The 15,187-nt window shown below is 37.1% G+C and overlaps 2 protein-coding genes across 4 annotated transcripts in view; both read left to right on the plus strand.

Annotated features, from left to right (window-relative positions):
• snx29 (sorting nexin 29) overlaps positions 1 to 15,187 on the plus strand; it is a 187,499-nt gene that overhangs the window by 40,230 nt on the left and 132,082 nt on the right. For all 3 annotated transcript variants that reach the window (XR_013279503.1, XM_077503066.1, XM_077503068.1), the window contains one exon: positions 14,474 to 14,580. Coding sequence is in view for 2 of the 3 variants with exons in the window: in XM_077503066.1 (XP_077359192.1) it covers positions 14,474 to 14,580 (107 nt within the window). In the remaining variant the exon portion in view is untranslated. The remainder of the gene's footprint in view (positions 1 to 14,473; positions 14,581 to 15,187) is intronic.
• Positions 1 to 15,187, plus strand: part of ercc4 (excision repair cross-complementation group 4) — a 221,266-nt gene that overhangs the window by 40,216 nt on the left and 165,863 nt on the right. The window lies entirely within an intron of this gene.

Here is a 15,187-nt window from a genome sequence, read left to right on the forward strand (position 1 = left end):
AAAAAAAAAAAAAAACAGTGCTTGGATGTTTGCAGATAAGTTTGCATGATTAAAGGCCACCTAATCAACTTGGACCAGTTTTGATGTCAGAACTTATTAGCGCCAATGCACTCAGCGGGTCTTGGGTTGAAGCGAGGCTGGCGTGTGACTCGCGCGCGACTGCGATGTTGAAGTGTTTACAAAAACGACACACTCTTCGCTATGTTGTCGTCGTTACGAGTGCGTCTCGCGAGGAGCAGGTGGGGCTGATTGAAAGCTGCCGTTGTTAGCTCCAGTGATTAGATACGTCTTAATGTCAGAGTGCCGCGTAATGACTTTGCCTATTGATTAGATAACATATGCACGTGGTCATGTTTGTTTTCGGAAGTAGAACTTCATTTAGGTTAGGCGCCACTTGCTGTGAATTGAATTTAAATGAATGATGCACAAACTTGGGACAGTCTACCCATTGTTATTGTGGGAATGCTGAAGCATTCCCACAATATGTTATTGAGATTTTTATTCTCCATGTGACTTTTATTCTCAAAGTATCACTTTCCACGCCCACTTCCATACATATAACGTATCATCATTACCAGGTGTCTAATACTGGTCGGTGGTAAAAAGCATTGTCCATTAACTCATTAGCTCCCAAAAACGTATAAATACGTCATATTTGAAATGTTTTAAGTGTCCCAAAGACGTATTTATACGGTTTTTGTTGTTGTTGTTTTTTATGCCAGAGCATAGAGAAGGCTTTGATGCAGTCTCTCTACTGCAGAAAATGGTTGAGTGGCAGCAGAGTATAAGAGATCAATCAGGCCATGTTAAAACAAGCCGATTTCCCCACAGTTCTAAGCAGAATTGTGAAAAACGATGAAACTTAGCTATGTTCTATTGCTAATTGCTGCACAGCGGAAACAGATAGGAATATACTTTTTTTCCCCTGATAAAAGAAGAGACTCTAATCTCTCTTTTGGTATGTTCCATATTTTTATAGCAATTGAACATAATATTTCGCGGGCCTTGAAAAATCAGTCAAAATCCAGGAAAACAGTTAAGTGAAAATGGTTGGGAGTGAATGAGTTAACCAGGAGGTTATAATTTCATAATTTATCTCTCAATTCATTTCATAAGCCCCTTGCATTAAAATCTTAGCATTCAGTTTTCAGCATTCCTATGCAATTTCACCAGAAATTGCACTTAGTCTAGTTGTAGGAATGCTGAAAGCATTTTTATTCTCCCCACTTTTTTGCCGCGTAACAACTCCCACTTCCAATTTACATTGTTCAAATTTCAACTAGCTTAAAAAAATTCACGCCTCCCGGGGTATATATCGTTTGATTCCACATTACTTACAGTATTTACACAATTTAACAATATCAACTTTTCCCCATTCGTTTTCAATCGGACAGACTTTGAACTTTTTCTAAGTATCACTTTCCACGCCCACTTCCATACATATAACGTATCATCATCACCAGGTGTCTAATACTGCTCGGTGGTAAAAAAAACAAAAAAAACATTGTCCCTTAACCAGGAGGTTATACTTTCATAATTTATCTCAATTTATTTCACAAGCATTCCACATGAATTCAAATCTTAGCATTCAGCTTTCAGCATTCCCATGCAATTATCTCCAGAAATTGCACTTAGTCTAGTTTAATAAGGCCTGCCTATGCTTTTTGAAGTTATAATCAAGTCATCTAAAAGAACTTTGAATGTCACATTTTGTATTTTTGGGGGGGGGGGTCAGTCGTATCCAACAAACACTACCCCAGGTGTTTGACGAATAATTAACATAAGTCAGTCGTTTACCTCTACAGCTTTTCAATGTTCTTTTTTTCTCATCTTCTGTCTCATTCTGTCCATCCCTCCCTGTCGTCAATCCTCTCGCATTTCTCTATCTAAAATCGGAAATGTCTAAATTACACTTGCTAATAGGTCACAACGGTTCGGTTTCCTCACTCACCTCATCACTCTGTCTCTTTTTTTTTTTTTTTTTCATTCACCGTTGGGTACAGAGAATATTTCATTTGACTAAATGAAATTGTTCTTCTCAACTCTTGAAAGAAGACCCCGACCCAACCCACCCCCAAACCCCAAAAAATCTCCTCTACTCTGCTCTACCTTGTCCTCCAGATGGGAACATCAATTCTTAATGCTCATTTTAACACACGAGTACCCATTCCCCCCTGTAGGCATGCACAACGCTGGACACTTAAAGTGAACACACTCTCTCTTTGCGCCGCCTGAACACCTTCACAGGAATGTTGTCTACTCGTTTTTTTTTTTTTTTTTTAATAAATACACCAGAGACGGCAAGTCCTCATTAAAAAATACACCACGCTGCGCCAACAGATCAGCAGATAATTAACATATTAATTCCGAGCTGAAGGATAAGTGCTCTGAACAAACGAGACCATCACAGAGGCGCAGCCTCTTTTTTTTTTTGTTGTTGTTGTTGTTGCTTTTTTATATAATGTTGTGTCTCGTTATGAGGGATTTTGGCGTTATATCACCAGTGCAGAAGATTGAGGAAATGAATGTCAATGAAGGGTTTGTGCAATGTACATGTTGTGGTACGGCAGGCAATATGTTTAAAAACAACCCCATTATTACTTGTACAACTGACTTTGATGCAGCTTCTGACTTGAAGAGGTCACTTAAAGCAATGGTAGTTATTACAAAATGCGGCCAGCGGGTGGCAGCAGACTATAGGAGATCACTGTTTAAACAGATTTGTAAATAATGATGAATCTTAGCTTTGCTAATAGCTGTAAATCAAGAACGGATACAAATATACTTTTTTTTTTTTTTTTCCCTGATGAAAGTAGAGACTCGAATCTTTCTTTTGTTAGGCTCCATGTTTTTATAGCAATAGAACACAATATTCTGTAGTGATAGACCGATATGGCTTTTTCAAGGCCGATACTGATACCGATTATTAGTAGTCAAGGAGAACGATAACCGATATTTCAAGCCGATATTTATTTGCTGTAGAAGAGAAAATATTAGTGTAAAAATTAAAAAGTACTTTTTCTTTTCAATTTTAAACGATATTGGCAGCTTTGTTTAAAAATTCTATTTAAAAAAAATTGCAGGGAGTTTCAACATTTCTTTATTTTTATTTTTTTTATTTATTTTTTTTTTACTTTTTTTTTAATTCTTAAAAATAAAACATGTAGGGAATTCCCAGTGTCAGCATCCTTATTTATAAAGTGGAAATTGAAATAGATCCATAAATGAAAAGTTCCTGTATTTCACTGTGCAAAAAAATGAACGCAAACGTAGCAAATTTGGGGTTTTCATCAGGATTCATAAAAAGTTTCAAAAGATTTTTGCAGAAGGTGAACAAATTGTCAGAATGTGTTCAAAATACCCGCTTTATTGGCTTTCAGATTGGTCAAAAGGCCGATACCGATATTTGTCAAACTGCCAAATATCGGCACCGATAATCGGCCCGGCCGATAATCGGTCTATCCCTAATATTCTGTGATCTTTGCGAAATCAGTCAAAAAAACAAAAACGGCCGGAAGCGAAAGGGAGAATGAAAATCAGTGAATGAGATCATTACCAGTCGTTGACATTGGCAAGCTACTGGTCCAGCATATGTTTTCGCTTCTAATTACATTATAAACGCAAAACCAACTTTTTAACTCATTCCCTGCCATTGACGGAAAAAGACGTCAAATGGTGCTTTTGCTGGGCTGGCAGTGAATGTGTTAATAAAAACCCAACGTACAAACAGAATTGAATAGCTGAAAAAAAAACAGGGATGGACCCTTTCCATGTTTATTTTTAATGGAAGCGGGAGAACATTTCTAATAAACAACTCGCGTTGCCAGTTGAGTGTGAGGTATTTCGATATTCATCATGAAGTCGCCTTCAGCTTGAACTGACCATTTTTTTTTTTTTCATCATTTTCAGCCAAGGAGCTCAAAGTGTACTTGTACACTCCTCAGCAGGTTTTGTTGCTGGTTATATAAGCGCTTCTCTTGAAACATGTCACCTTCATGTAGGAACGGGCGAGTCGTGTTGTGCGCTTATTTAAATTTGTAAAAGTACGTGGACGGAAAGACGTATTGTGCTAAGTAAACGGACATGCATTTTGCATGGGATCTGTTGGCGAAAATGTAAATTCCGTGGGCATGTGCGCACCTCCCGCGAATGCTTAATAACGCTTTTAATAGGTTGCAGCAGATTGAGCTGCCATGCTTTCCAGCTGAGACGTTTTGGGGTCACAGATTTGTTTTTTGTTTTTTCTTAGTAATTTATTTCGATCAAAGGAATAATTATTTGGTTGTGCTTCCTTTGCTCGCTCATGAAACACCCGCTTGCGCGCACCGGTCTATTCTTCATGACAGAAAAGGCAGAAAAAGATAAACGTTGCTATTATTGCTTAACCATTGCAGAATACTGTCGAAAGAAGACATCAAATGTTCCCTTCTGATGAATAAATGCAGGAATGCTCTTGCGAGGGTGGAAATTCTGAAAATACAATTCCGTTGGATTGTCCTCCACAAAGGAACCGCGGTAGGTTTTTCACCAGTAAAGGCCGAGTTAAGCAGGTTTTGTGTTTTAATTTGTTCAAATTTAACAGTTATCAAACAGCGAAGAATGTTAAAAAGTGAGGAGAGAGCCATCTTTGAACGACGCCTACATTATTTGCCATTAAACAGGACATATTATGGAAACATGTTTTTTTTTTTTTTAATTGCATGTGCAAACATATTTGGGTCGCTGGAGTGCTTGGCCACCCATCAAGTGTGAAATTGCACAAACAAGTAATATTTTTTTTTTTTTTTTTTTTAATGAGTTGCTTTTTACAGACATTGTCTGTAAGCAAACTGCCTCCACATGGAATTTCTCCACTTAACTCATTTTCACTTGCAGCCATTTTCACGGAAGCAACCACCTTCGCTCCCGGCTGTTTTCCTGGATTTTGACTGATTTTGCAAGGCCCATAGATTATTGTGTTCTATTGCTGTAAAAACATGGAACCTACCAAAACAAAGATTAGTCTCTTCTTTTATCATGAAAAAAGTGCATTTCTATATGTTTCCATAGCATTAGAATACAATTTCATCATTATTTACAAATATTTGTAAAACATTGGGGAAAAAAGTTTTTTTACAACATGGCCCTGGTTGATCTCTTATACTCTGCTGCCACCTGTTGGCCGTTTTTGTAATAGCTACCATTGCTTCAAGTGTTCTCTTCAGTTCAGAGGCTGCATCAAAACATTCTGTATGCTCTAGCAAAAAACAAACAAACATGGTCGTATTTAAAATAGAACGTATTTATACGTTTTTGGAAGCAAATGAGTTAAAAGGGAAGTGAAGTCAAAAATGGTATTTACGAAATGTTGTAGTCTACATACGATATTCTGATTAATATTGCATATGTGGAATATGATTTTAGCACAAAATCCACCTGTTTTTATCCATCGTAGGCGGCAGCCAATTGCTGTCTGTTAAAAATGACATCACAGGGCGTCTCACCTTTTTTGGTCATGTGACATTCGCAAGTTGTGTCCTAAGCCACTGTGATGTCATTTTCACCTGACACTTAAGTGGCAGTATATTATCGTTGTGACTGATGTAAATTTTACTTTCTAACAATGATTCAAATATTTTTGCACATTTTTTTTCAAGGCTCATTATTTTTGTTTCTAGTTACAGTATCATTTATTTGACCATGACTGTTGAAATGCTACTAAAATATTGTCGTTCCAGTTGAATATAACAACATTTTTAGGTTGGACAGAACTTGATTTCCAAATCTGATGAATCAGATGACTCCAGTGGGTTTATCCAAGCAGATTTTGATTTGAATGAAACTTGGTGTACTTATTGATAGTAATGGGACAACACTAAATCCTAAATTTTAGGTCAATCGGAGTACGTGTATTGGCGCTACGGTCTGCTGTATTTTGACAATTTCTCGCAAAAAGGGGCGTGTCCGCATTCCTTTGAATCTTTAATATCTCTGGAACTTCTGGGTCAATCTTCACAAAACGGGTATTGCTGGAAAGGGAATTCAACAAGGATTCACAAACTTCAATCATTTGGAACATATGTTAGTCATGTTTTGATTTGTTTGACCTTTAAATTGACCTTGTGGATCATCATTGGCCATAACTCCCAAACCCCTGCCCCGATTGACCTAAAATTTTAGATTTATTGTCGTGCCATCACTGTCAACAAGTACCCCAAGTTTCATTAAAAATCCTAAGATTTTTTTTGGGGGTGGGGGGGGGGGTGGATGGATTGTGTTGCTTCTTACACAGTAAGTTTAGATGTAAAGTTGTACGTCCGCATCTGTGAGAAATTCAACATTGTCTCACTTCCTTAGCAGCTAACGTTGACATTTAGCATCATCTTACAGCATGCGACAAGATCAATCGACAAGATTTGGTTTTGCTTGAAAATGAAACTGTGGTGCACTTTAGAAATGTAATAAGAAAAATATTGGCTTATACGTCACAAATCAAATCAAGATCAGCACCTGCAATGAATCATTTGTCCCGTTTTCATAGCAACCTGTTAAGCTACCGGTTTGCTTCACACAACTCTGTTTGCCCGTCCATGTGAAAAGCCCCCTTGTTGTCATCAGTTTTGTTCCCCGTCAGATTATGTGAATATCAGATGAACGCGCCGTCACGTTCGCCAGTAATAGTTAGCAACTGGCGACGTCACCATGCATAATCCCAATATTGATCTCGCACCCCTCCCGTCTTATCGTTTCCATCAAAAGCATCCGTGCGACGCCGTCGCGCCGGGAGCCGTGAAGCTTGAATAAAGGCGCAAAGCTTCAGATTAGAGCGGATGATAAAATGAAACTTTAATAATCCCCGTGAGGAAACTGGGTCACCGCTGAAGTGTGGGAATAGAAGACAAGAATGGAGAAAATGGAGTCTTGGAGGTAATGCGGGTAATTTCGATCAAAGCGGCTATTTGCGGTGGCGGTTCACCTCGTTGGAGGTGCCGGTTGCCTTTGCGCGTTCACCAAACGCTTCTTTATTGAAAGCTAGTACTGGACCTATGGAGGACCAAAACTGACAACATTCAAAATAAATAAATGATTAAATGAATAAAGGACTAAAAGGGAAAATAAAAAATATATAATAAAAAAATTATATCCCAAAAAATAAATATAAATGGAAATAAAAAGAGCAACAACAAAAAATTACATGACTAAATACAATTGTATTTATTTTTTAAATTTTATTTTTTATATCAGTTTTTATTTTCACTTTTAGTCATTTATTTATTTATTTAATTATTTATACCTTTATTTAGTCATTTATTTATTTTTAAATTTGGCAGTTTTATAATAGAATATAATTCAAAAATTAAATACAAATTTATTTATTTAGTGCTCTTTTTATTTCCATTTATATTTATTTTTTTGGATATCATTTTTGAATTACATTTTTTTTTTTATATCCATTTTTATTTTCACTTTTAGCCATTCATTTATTTATTTAGTCATTTATTTTTTATTTTAGTTTTGGCAGTTTTATAATATAATTCAAAATTAAATGCAAATTTATTTATTTATTTATTGCTCTTTTTATTTCCATTTATATTTATTTATTTATTTATTTTTTTTTACATCCATTTTTATTTTCACTTTTAGTCATTTATTTATTTTGAATTTTGGCAGTTTTGGTCCTCCATCCTGGACTAGAAACTCAACAATAGAGCAATAGAGCACTTTAAAACAACCACCCCTATTACGGAACCCAAAGCCAGAAATGCAATGAAAACGGCAGAGGCCCTAGAGTTGAACCCTGTGGAACACCATAAGCTCTGTGTTAACACATATTCGTCTGACCACTTTTTATTTTTATTTTTTTGGGGACATAGTATAAAGGCATTACAATAATAAAGAAATCACACAAATAATTTGAATCGGGTGTGTCTTGACCTCTGCCGAACCCCTGAGACAGACTCGTGAAGTTTTGTGCTTTTCAGCGGATCGCAAACATTTTTGTCTTCAGTTTTTCAATTAACATTATTGAACCTTGTCATCGCCAGTTTTAGCAATTAGCGTGGTGCCAAGACATGCTTTTAACAGAAAAAAAAAATAAAAAATTTCAGCTTTGTTTGTCAATCCCTGACGGACAAATTAATTTTGCTTGCGCCCCACTCGAAGCATTTTAAGTTCTCCCAAGTCACAACGAGTATCGATTTTGAATAGCGCAGCTTTTCTCGTCACGTTAATTTGCCACTTTGGACCAGTGGGAAACAATATGACTGTTGCAAATGGAATTTAGGCGAGGGATAATGATTTAGAAATGATTTCGCACTTTTTGCAACATTTTGTATCAACGTTGTTTCATGTTCGTAATTCTTTTGAAAATAATTATCAAACACAAACAAGCAAACACAAGTGCGACTTTACTTCTGGTTAGCTGATGTCACTGTAATTCAATCTAATCGTGTTTACACAAAAAATAAGCAGACTCTTTTACCCCATTTTGTTGCCTTAATGCAGTGCTTCGCAATTATTTTCTGTCATGCCCCCCCCAGTAAGAAGAAAATTTTTTTTGACTGACCATGTCAAACCATATGATATGGAAAAATAAAATGACATAAAATCAATAAATAATAATGCATTCAAACTGATCACCAACATGAACTCTTTTACTGCCACAATTTATTAAAAAAAAACAAAAAAAAACAAAATGCCATTTTAACTCATTTTTCGAAGCAAACCGAATATTTTTTATTTTTTTTGCTACATAAACGTTTTCTCCACAACAGTGACTTTGATACTATTTTTTTGTTTAGTGACGCGCCGTCAAATTAGGTTTAATGTTACAAAGGCTTTGATCGTTCACGTCAGCCTTGAAAACGTTCGATTTCAGCAGATTGCGTCATGGTTCATCGTCGTCCGCAGCTCTAGTTAGGGCCCGAGCGGCTACCGCTGCCATCTGCTGGCCATAGTTAGTGGGTGTTTTGGATTTCACAACTCATTGAAATAAACTCATTCAAATAAAATTTAACGTGCAAAACAAAAATATAAAAAATAATTTGTGCCGATTCTTTTTTTTTTTTTAAATTATTTATTTATTTATTTATTTATTTATTTATTTTTTTGTGCTGTGTACAAAGCGCGCATGCTCAGTGCAAACAAAACCCCTACACCACCGAGCGAATTCTCCCTGCGCGCACTCTGCCAATAATGAGAGCGCCACTGCCCCCTAATGTAGCGGAGGTGCAATTGCACTTTATTAATGGACAGTAAAAAAACAAAAAAAAAAAAAAAAAAATAAATAAATAAAAAAGCATGTTCCCTGAGGTCAAACACGCCCCCCTTGATGGAGCCCCACTATTTGAGAAGCACTGCCTTAATGTGAACCAAATCACGAATTATATATATATATATATTTTTTTTTAGATCAGGTTGGTCTCCCTTTCGCTTCTTACTTCCGCCACACACACACACAAACGCTGCCATTATCTGCGCGCGGGGAACGCGAGAAATGAACTATGCGCGATTAGAAAATGAGAGAAGATTGCTTTTGATTAGCACTAGTTAATTAACTCTGCCAGCTGCCGGGCCTGCTCCCGAGCCAGCCCGTCGACGACGCACGCACGCACGCACGTGATTAACCCGACGACGCGTTCTGGGCGCTCGCATGCGTGTGTTGTTTGAATCCTTTTGTTAAATATGCGTTTGCCCTTTCTTATTGTATTCTGTCCTGTTATTTTAGAATGAAAAACAGATTAATTTAGCTTGCGTTTTTGTTCCAAAAAAAAAAGGTATTATGAATATGCATGGTGCAGAGTGGCCGGCCTTCCTCCGTATACGTGATTGGCGACATGGGACCACTGATGCAGTGTGCTGCCAAGTTAAATAGAACAACGTGAATGATTGATAAGGTGGAAAGAAGGCATAAGAGATGAGAAACAAACAAAGGAGATTGTGCCAATAAAGTTTTAGGAAAGAAAAAAAAAAAAGGGCTATGAGCATGTATTTACAAAAGTTGTAACCTTGAATCCGTACACCTTCATTTCGGCCTCATTCACTTGCGTGCGTACGCATCAATTTGTACAATTTGTATTATTTTTTTATTTTATTTTATTCACTCATTCACACGTGAGTGAGTGAGTGAAAAAAAATTATTTGTGCATGCTTTCAAATTGCCGCGGGAGTGACGTCACGCAGCCGACACGTTCGCATGGCCCCATTTGCGACACCCCGCCCCCCCCGCTCTGTGATTGGCTGGAGGTTTGTAAACACTGTCTTTCCACAGAAACGTCCCGCTGTTTACAAGACAAACACAAAATGGCAAAATACAGGCTGAGTTGGGGTGGGGGTTTAGGACAAAATCACCACCACATGTTAAGAAAAGCCCAGATCTGTAAATTGAGAAGTAGTTTTTGTTTAAATCCTGTATTTAAAAAGTGCATTTTCCTGCGTGAAACTGGCACACTGGGCCTTTAATGCAATTCATTTATTTAATTAAGAAAAAAAAAATAAAAAATTTACGGCCCCGAAATTTCAGCCACTGAAAATGTAGGGGGTTTAGGACAAAATCACCACCACACGTTAAGAGAAGCCCAGATCCGTTAATTGAGAAGTAGTTTGTTTGTTTTAAATCCTGTATTTAAAAAAGTGAAACCGGCCCTTTAACTTTGCCATTTAAATGTGAAAAGGTCAATAAAATGGACCTTAAAAAAAAAAAAAAAAAAAAATCAATCTGCCTGAACATATTTAGACAGCACCTGAAGGTAGGATTAATGCCGTTTATTTACTTTTCTCCTTCCATCAGACTTTTTGTCCTGCAGCTGGTCTGAATGTAGGCCCGTATTCATCGTTTGATTGTCTTTCTTGATCTTATTTGAAGTGGGCAGCAGTGGATTCAGATTTTTGTTTTTGCAAAAAAAAAAAAAAAAAAAAAAAAAAAAAAAGTCTTATTTATCGGCATTTGACTTCCATCCATGACCCTAGTGAGGATCAGAAAATGGATGAATGGGTTTTACATCTTTGAAACATTGTCCCGCTGTTGCTACGATACATTTCACGTGTTTCGCCGTATTTTTGCAAGACCATTTTTTTTTTTTGGTGGTTCCCCACCCTCGAGTAGCTCAACTCGAGTTGGGCCGACGTCTCGAGGGGAGACGAGGTGAGCACTCGTGGGATGCAAGTCTGGGATGGGGAATCGGCGACACGCACGCGCACGCACGCACTTGGTGCTCCCGACGCAACACATTGCTCATGGGCAGCCCGACGTTTCGTAGCGCGCAAGGCAGCTGCCGGGGGATGACGCTCACTTAGTTTTGTTATTGCACACCAGCTGTCAGCCCAATTTTCTTTAGCCAGGAACATCTGTGGTGTCACACCCCCCCCGCCGCACACACATCACTTGTCTCCTTCTTGTTTGTCCGCATTACTTACATAGCGACAGCATATCAAAAGGTGTTGTATCAGGAAATGCGCATCCGACTGAGTATTGGCCACCATTTTGTCTCAATCGCTTTGAGATAAACAACAAGTTCCACACAATCGACGTCCAACTCGCTCTTTTCACTTTGCCTGTCCCACATTTAGGCGGTTTGATGGCATCTTTGAAGTTAATTGCCTCCAAGCAAGACGAGGTACTGTTGTTAAACACAGGTGTCATTTTGCCCTGATTAAATGTGCGTTTTCCCCCCAAAAAAAATAAAAAATTAAGTGCCACTGGGTACTAGTTAGCCCCAATGATGACATGAGTAGCCCACAGGTCTGTTCTAAAAATAGCACAATTAAAACAGAAGAAGAATGTTAACATTTGTTTATATATTTAAACTTAACATGATACATGTTTCTTCTGTTCAAAAATAAAATAAACATAAATACAAGCAAAATAAAAATCATTAAAAAATGTGTAAAATAAAATAAAATAAATACAATTGGGGAAAATGAATTTTTGTTCACTCAAATAATTCGTTAAAAGGTCATTTTAGATCAGAAATTTTAATACCGTCCATATTAGGGATGTAACGATATCCAAACATCGCGATACGATATTAGCGCAATATGAAGGTGACGATACGATAATTATCACGTTGTTGTGGGGGGGAGGTTGGCGATATTTAAAAAAGATCACAATATTGTAAATTGTAATTGTGGCAGTTTTAATATCACGATATCACGAGTATCGTGACATCCCTAGTCCCAAAGACGTATTTATACGTTTTTTCCCGTTTTTTTTTAATGCTAGCTAGAGCATACAGAAGGCTTTGATGCAGCCTCTCAACTGCAAAGAACGGTTGCAAAAATGGTAGTTATTACACAAACGGCCAGCAGGTGGCAGCAGAGCAAAGGAGATCAACCAGGGCCATGTAGAAAAAAAACAGCTCAATTACTTACAATTTTAAATCGATTTGTGAAAACTGATGAAACTTAGCTCTCTTCTAATGCTAATTGCTGCAAAACGGAAACAGATAGAAACATACTTTTTTTTTTTTTTTCCTGATGAAAGAAGAGACTTTAATCTTTCTTTTGGTAGGTTCCATGCTTTTATAGCAATTGAACAGAATATTCTGTGAGCCTTGCAAAATCAGTCAAAATCCAGTAAAACAGCCGGGAGCGAACGGGACTGCGAAATGTGAAAATGGCGGCGAGTGAATGAGTTAATCAAAATTCTAAGATGTGATTAATCTGTTTTAAAAAAAATTGACAGCTCATGCACGTTAATTAACAAAAAAAAAAAAAAAAGTGGAAACATACTATTACAAAATGCAAATGTGGTTGCATTTTTTTTTTTAAGTTAATTGATACAGTAATTTTAGAGTACCGGTAAGTAATGCATAGCTTATTTGGAGTTAAAAATATAAAGTGAACAGGAGTGTGAAACACCGAGACCGTTCGTGTTGTAATTTTGCGCTACGGGGTGGCATCAGTGTTTCATGTTGGACATGTCGGGAACAGTACATTTTTAACACAATATTCTGTGGGCCTTGCAAAAATCAGTCAAAATGCAAAACCTTAGTCGCGCATTATGGAGCCTTTCGACACGTTCAATTCCCAGCGCTGTATTTCAAGTCATTTCCTCCGCTCTCAGCGCGCGTTTTCCCATCCCTCCCTCCGAGCTCCGGCGTGTCCGTCCGTCCGTCTGTCTTGCGTCGGCGGGGCGCGTTGACGTCGAAATTCCAAAGTTAATTTTCTTCTGTGGCGCTGAAAATCCAATCAAAGCGTTTGCCCGCCTCCTCCTCTGCAAAGACACAGCGCTTCCATTTCTGCCGAGCCGTGCTGTTCTGTTTTTTTTTGTTGTGTTTTTTTTCCCCGCAGAGGGAACCCTATTAGTTGATGTTTATGAGCTTAGAAACAAGGCTTTAGGCGCCGCCATGATGACTTAAGCCTGTGAGCGAGCTTCCGTATTACAAAGAAACAATGAGCTCGGGCTGGGAGGGAAAAGCGATGGAGTCGGGGGGGACGTTTGTCATCTTAATAGAAATGACAGGAAAGGAAAGAGGGAAAAAAAAAACAACTGTTTGAGTTGCTGACTTACATTGTGGCATCGTACGTACGAAGAAGAAAAAAAAAAAAAAAAAAAAAAAAGATTTGTGTGCTTAAGCATGTTTGTTTGCACCGCGTGCGACTCTTTTACGCCGGTGTGACATTAACTCATTTACTCCCAATAACGTATAAATACGTTTTTTTTTTTTTATGTTCTAAGTGTCCCAAAGACGTTTTTTTTTTTTTTTTTTTTTACTCAACTCAACTCAACTTTAAAAGTGAAAATAAAAATGAATATAAAAAAAATATATAATTCTAAAATTATATCCCAAAAATAAATATAAATGGAAATAATTCCGTTTTTATTTTCACTTTATTTAGTCATTTACTTGTTTATTTAGTTATTTCTCTATTTATTTAGTCATTTATTTATTTATTTAGTCATTTTTGTTTTTATTTTGAATTTTTTTTTTTTTATGTAGCCGCAATTAGGGCTGGGCTCAAAATATCGATACATCGATATCGTATCGATACGCCTTTTCATATCACAATATTGATACATAAAACCATGTATCGACATATCGACCCCGCCCCCAACACACACACACACACACACACGCTCCCCTCAATGACCACTTGAACATTTGCACAAAAACAACAATGTGAATGTCATCAGTGTTTTTTTTTGTCACTTTTTTTTTTTTTTTCCACATAGCCTGTACCGTGTTTGTAATTTATTTAAATAATTATTGTTTTTAATAAGACCATGTGAAATAAAACAGTATTAATGTAACTGCAATGTATTCAATTCTTCATGTAAATATTTTTCATTTTCATATTTGATATTTTTACTCATGCATTAAATGACAGCAAGAAGTTTCTCCCCGTTTGCAGCGCCGGCACTTTTTTTGACTGTCTAATTTGTGCTGCGTGAATTCCTTCAACTGAATCGAAAAGTGTTGTGAATGGAATCGATGGTGGAAATCTGACTCGATTCCCATCCCTAAGCCGCCATATTTGTCTTTCCCTCTTGCAGCGCTGCCGGTTTTGCCGTCGAGCGAGGAGCGGCCGTCTGCCCCTCCCACGAAATGTTTGGGCGACATCGAGGAGTTGGCAGCCGGCTATGAACGGAAACTCATCGAGGTGAGAGTCCTTTTTTTTTTTTTTTTTTTTTTTTTTTTTTTTTTTTTTTTTTTTTTTTTTTTTGAGTCCTTTTCTCTCATTGCAGATCGTCGCTTCCCGACAAATAAAATTACATTATGGCAGGGGTGTCCAAACGACGGCCCGGGGGGGCCATTTGCGGCCCGCCGTCCATTTTTTTTTTTTTTAGTGGCCCGCGACATATGCTAAAAATGGCATTTGACTCGGTTCGAATCAAAAAATAAATAAATAAAATAATGTTTGGAGATGGTCAAAGTAAGAAGGGAGGATGCAGAAAAACACAGATGCCATTAAACGTTATTTTAGTGAACTAAAACTAACAAAAAAAAAACAACCTAAAATTCAAAACTACAATTTCGATACTGAAAGAAAATAAAAACGAAGATGCTTTTAAAAAAAAGAAAGAAAACTAACTAAAACTACATTTTATGTTTACAAAATTAACTAAAACTAACTAATTACAGCAAAAATGTGCTTCGTTGTCGTCTTTGGTCATTAATTTGGGGATGATTTTAAATGTGTTTTTTTTGTTTTTGATATAAACCGGACTAATGACGTTGCGCCCATGGTATTTTTTTTTTTTAATATT

The sequence above is a fragment of the Festucalex cinctus genome, chromosome 17 (genome assembly GCF_051991245.1).
Source record: "Festucalex cinctus isolate MCC-2025b chromosome 17, RoL_Fcin_1.0, whole genome shotgun sequence".
Classification (NCBI taxonomy): Eukaryota; Metazoa; Chordata; class Actinopteri; order Syngnathiformes; family Syngnathidae; genus Festucalex; species Festucalex cinctus.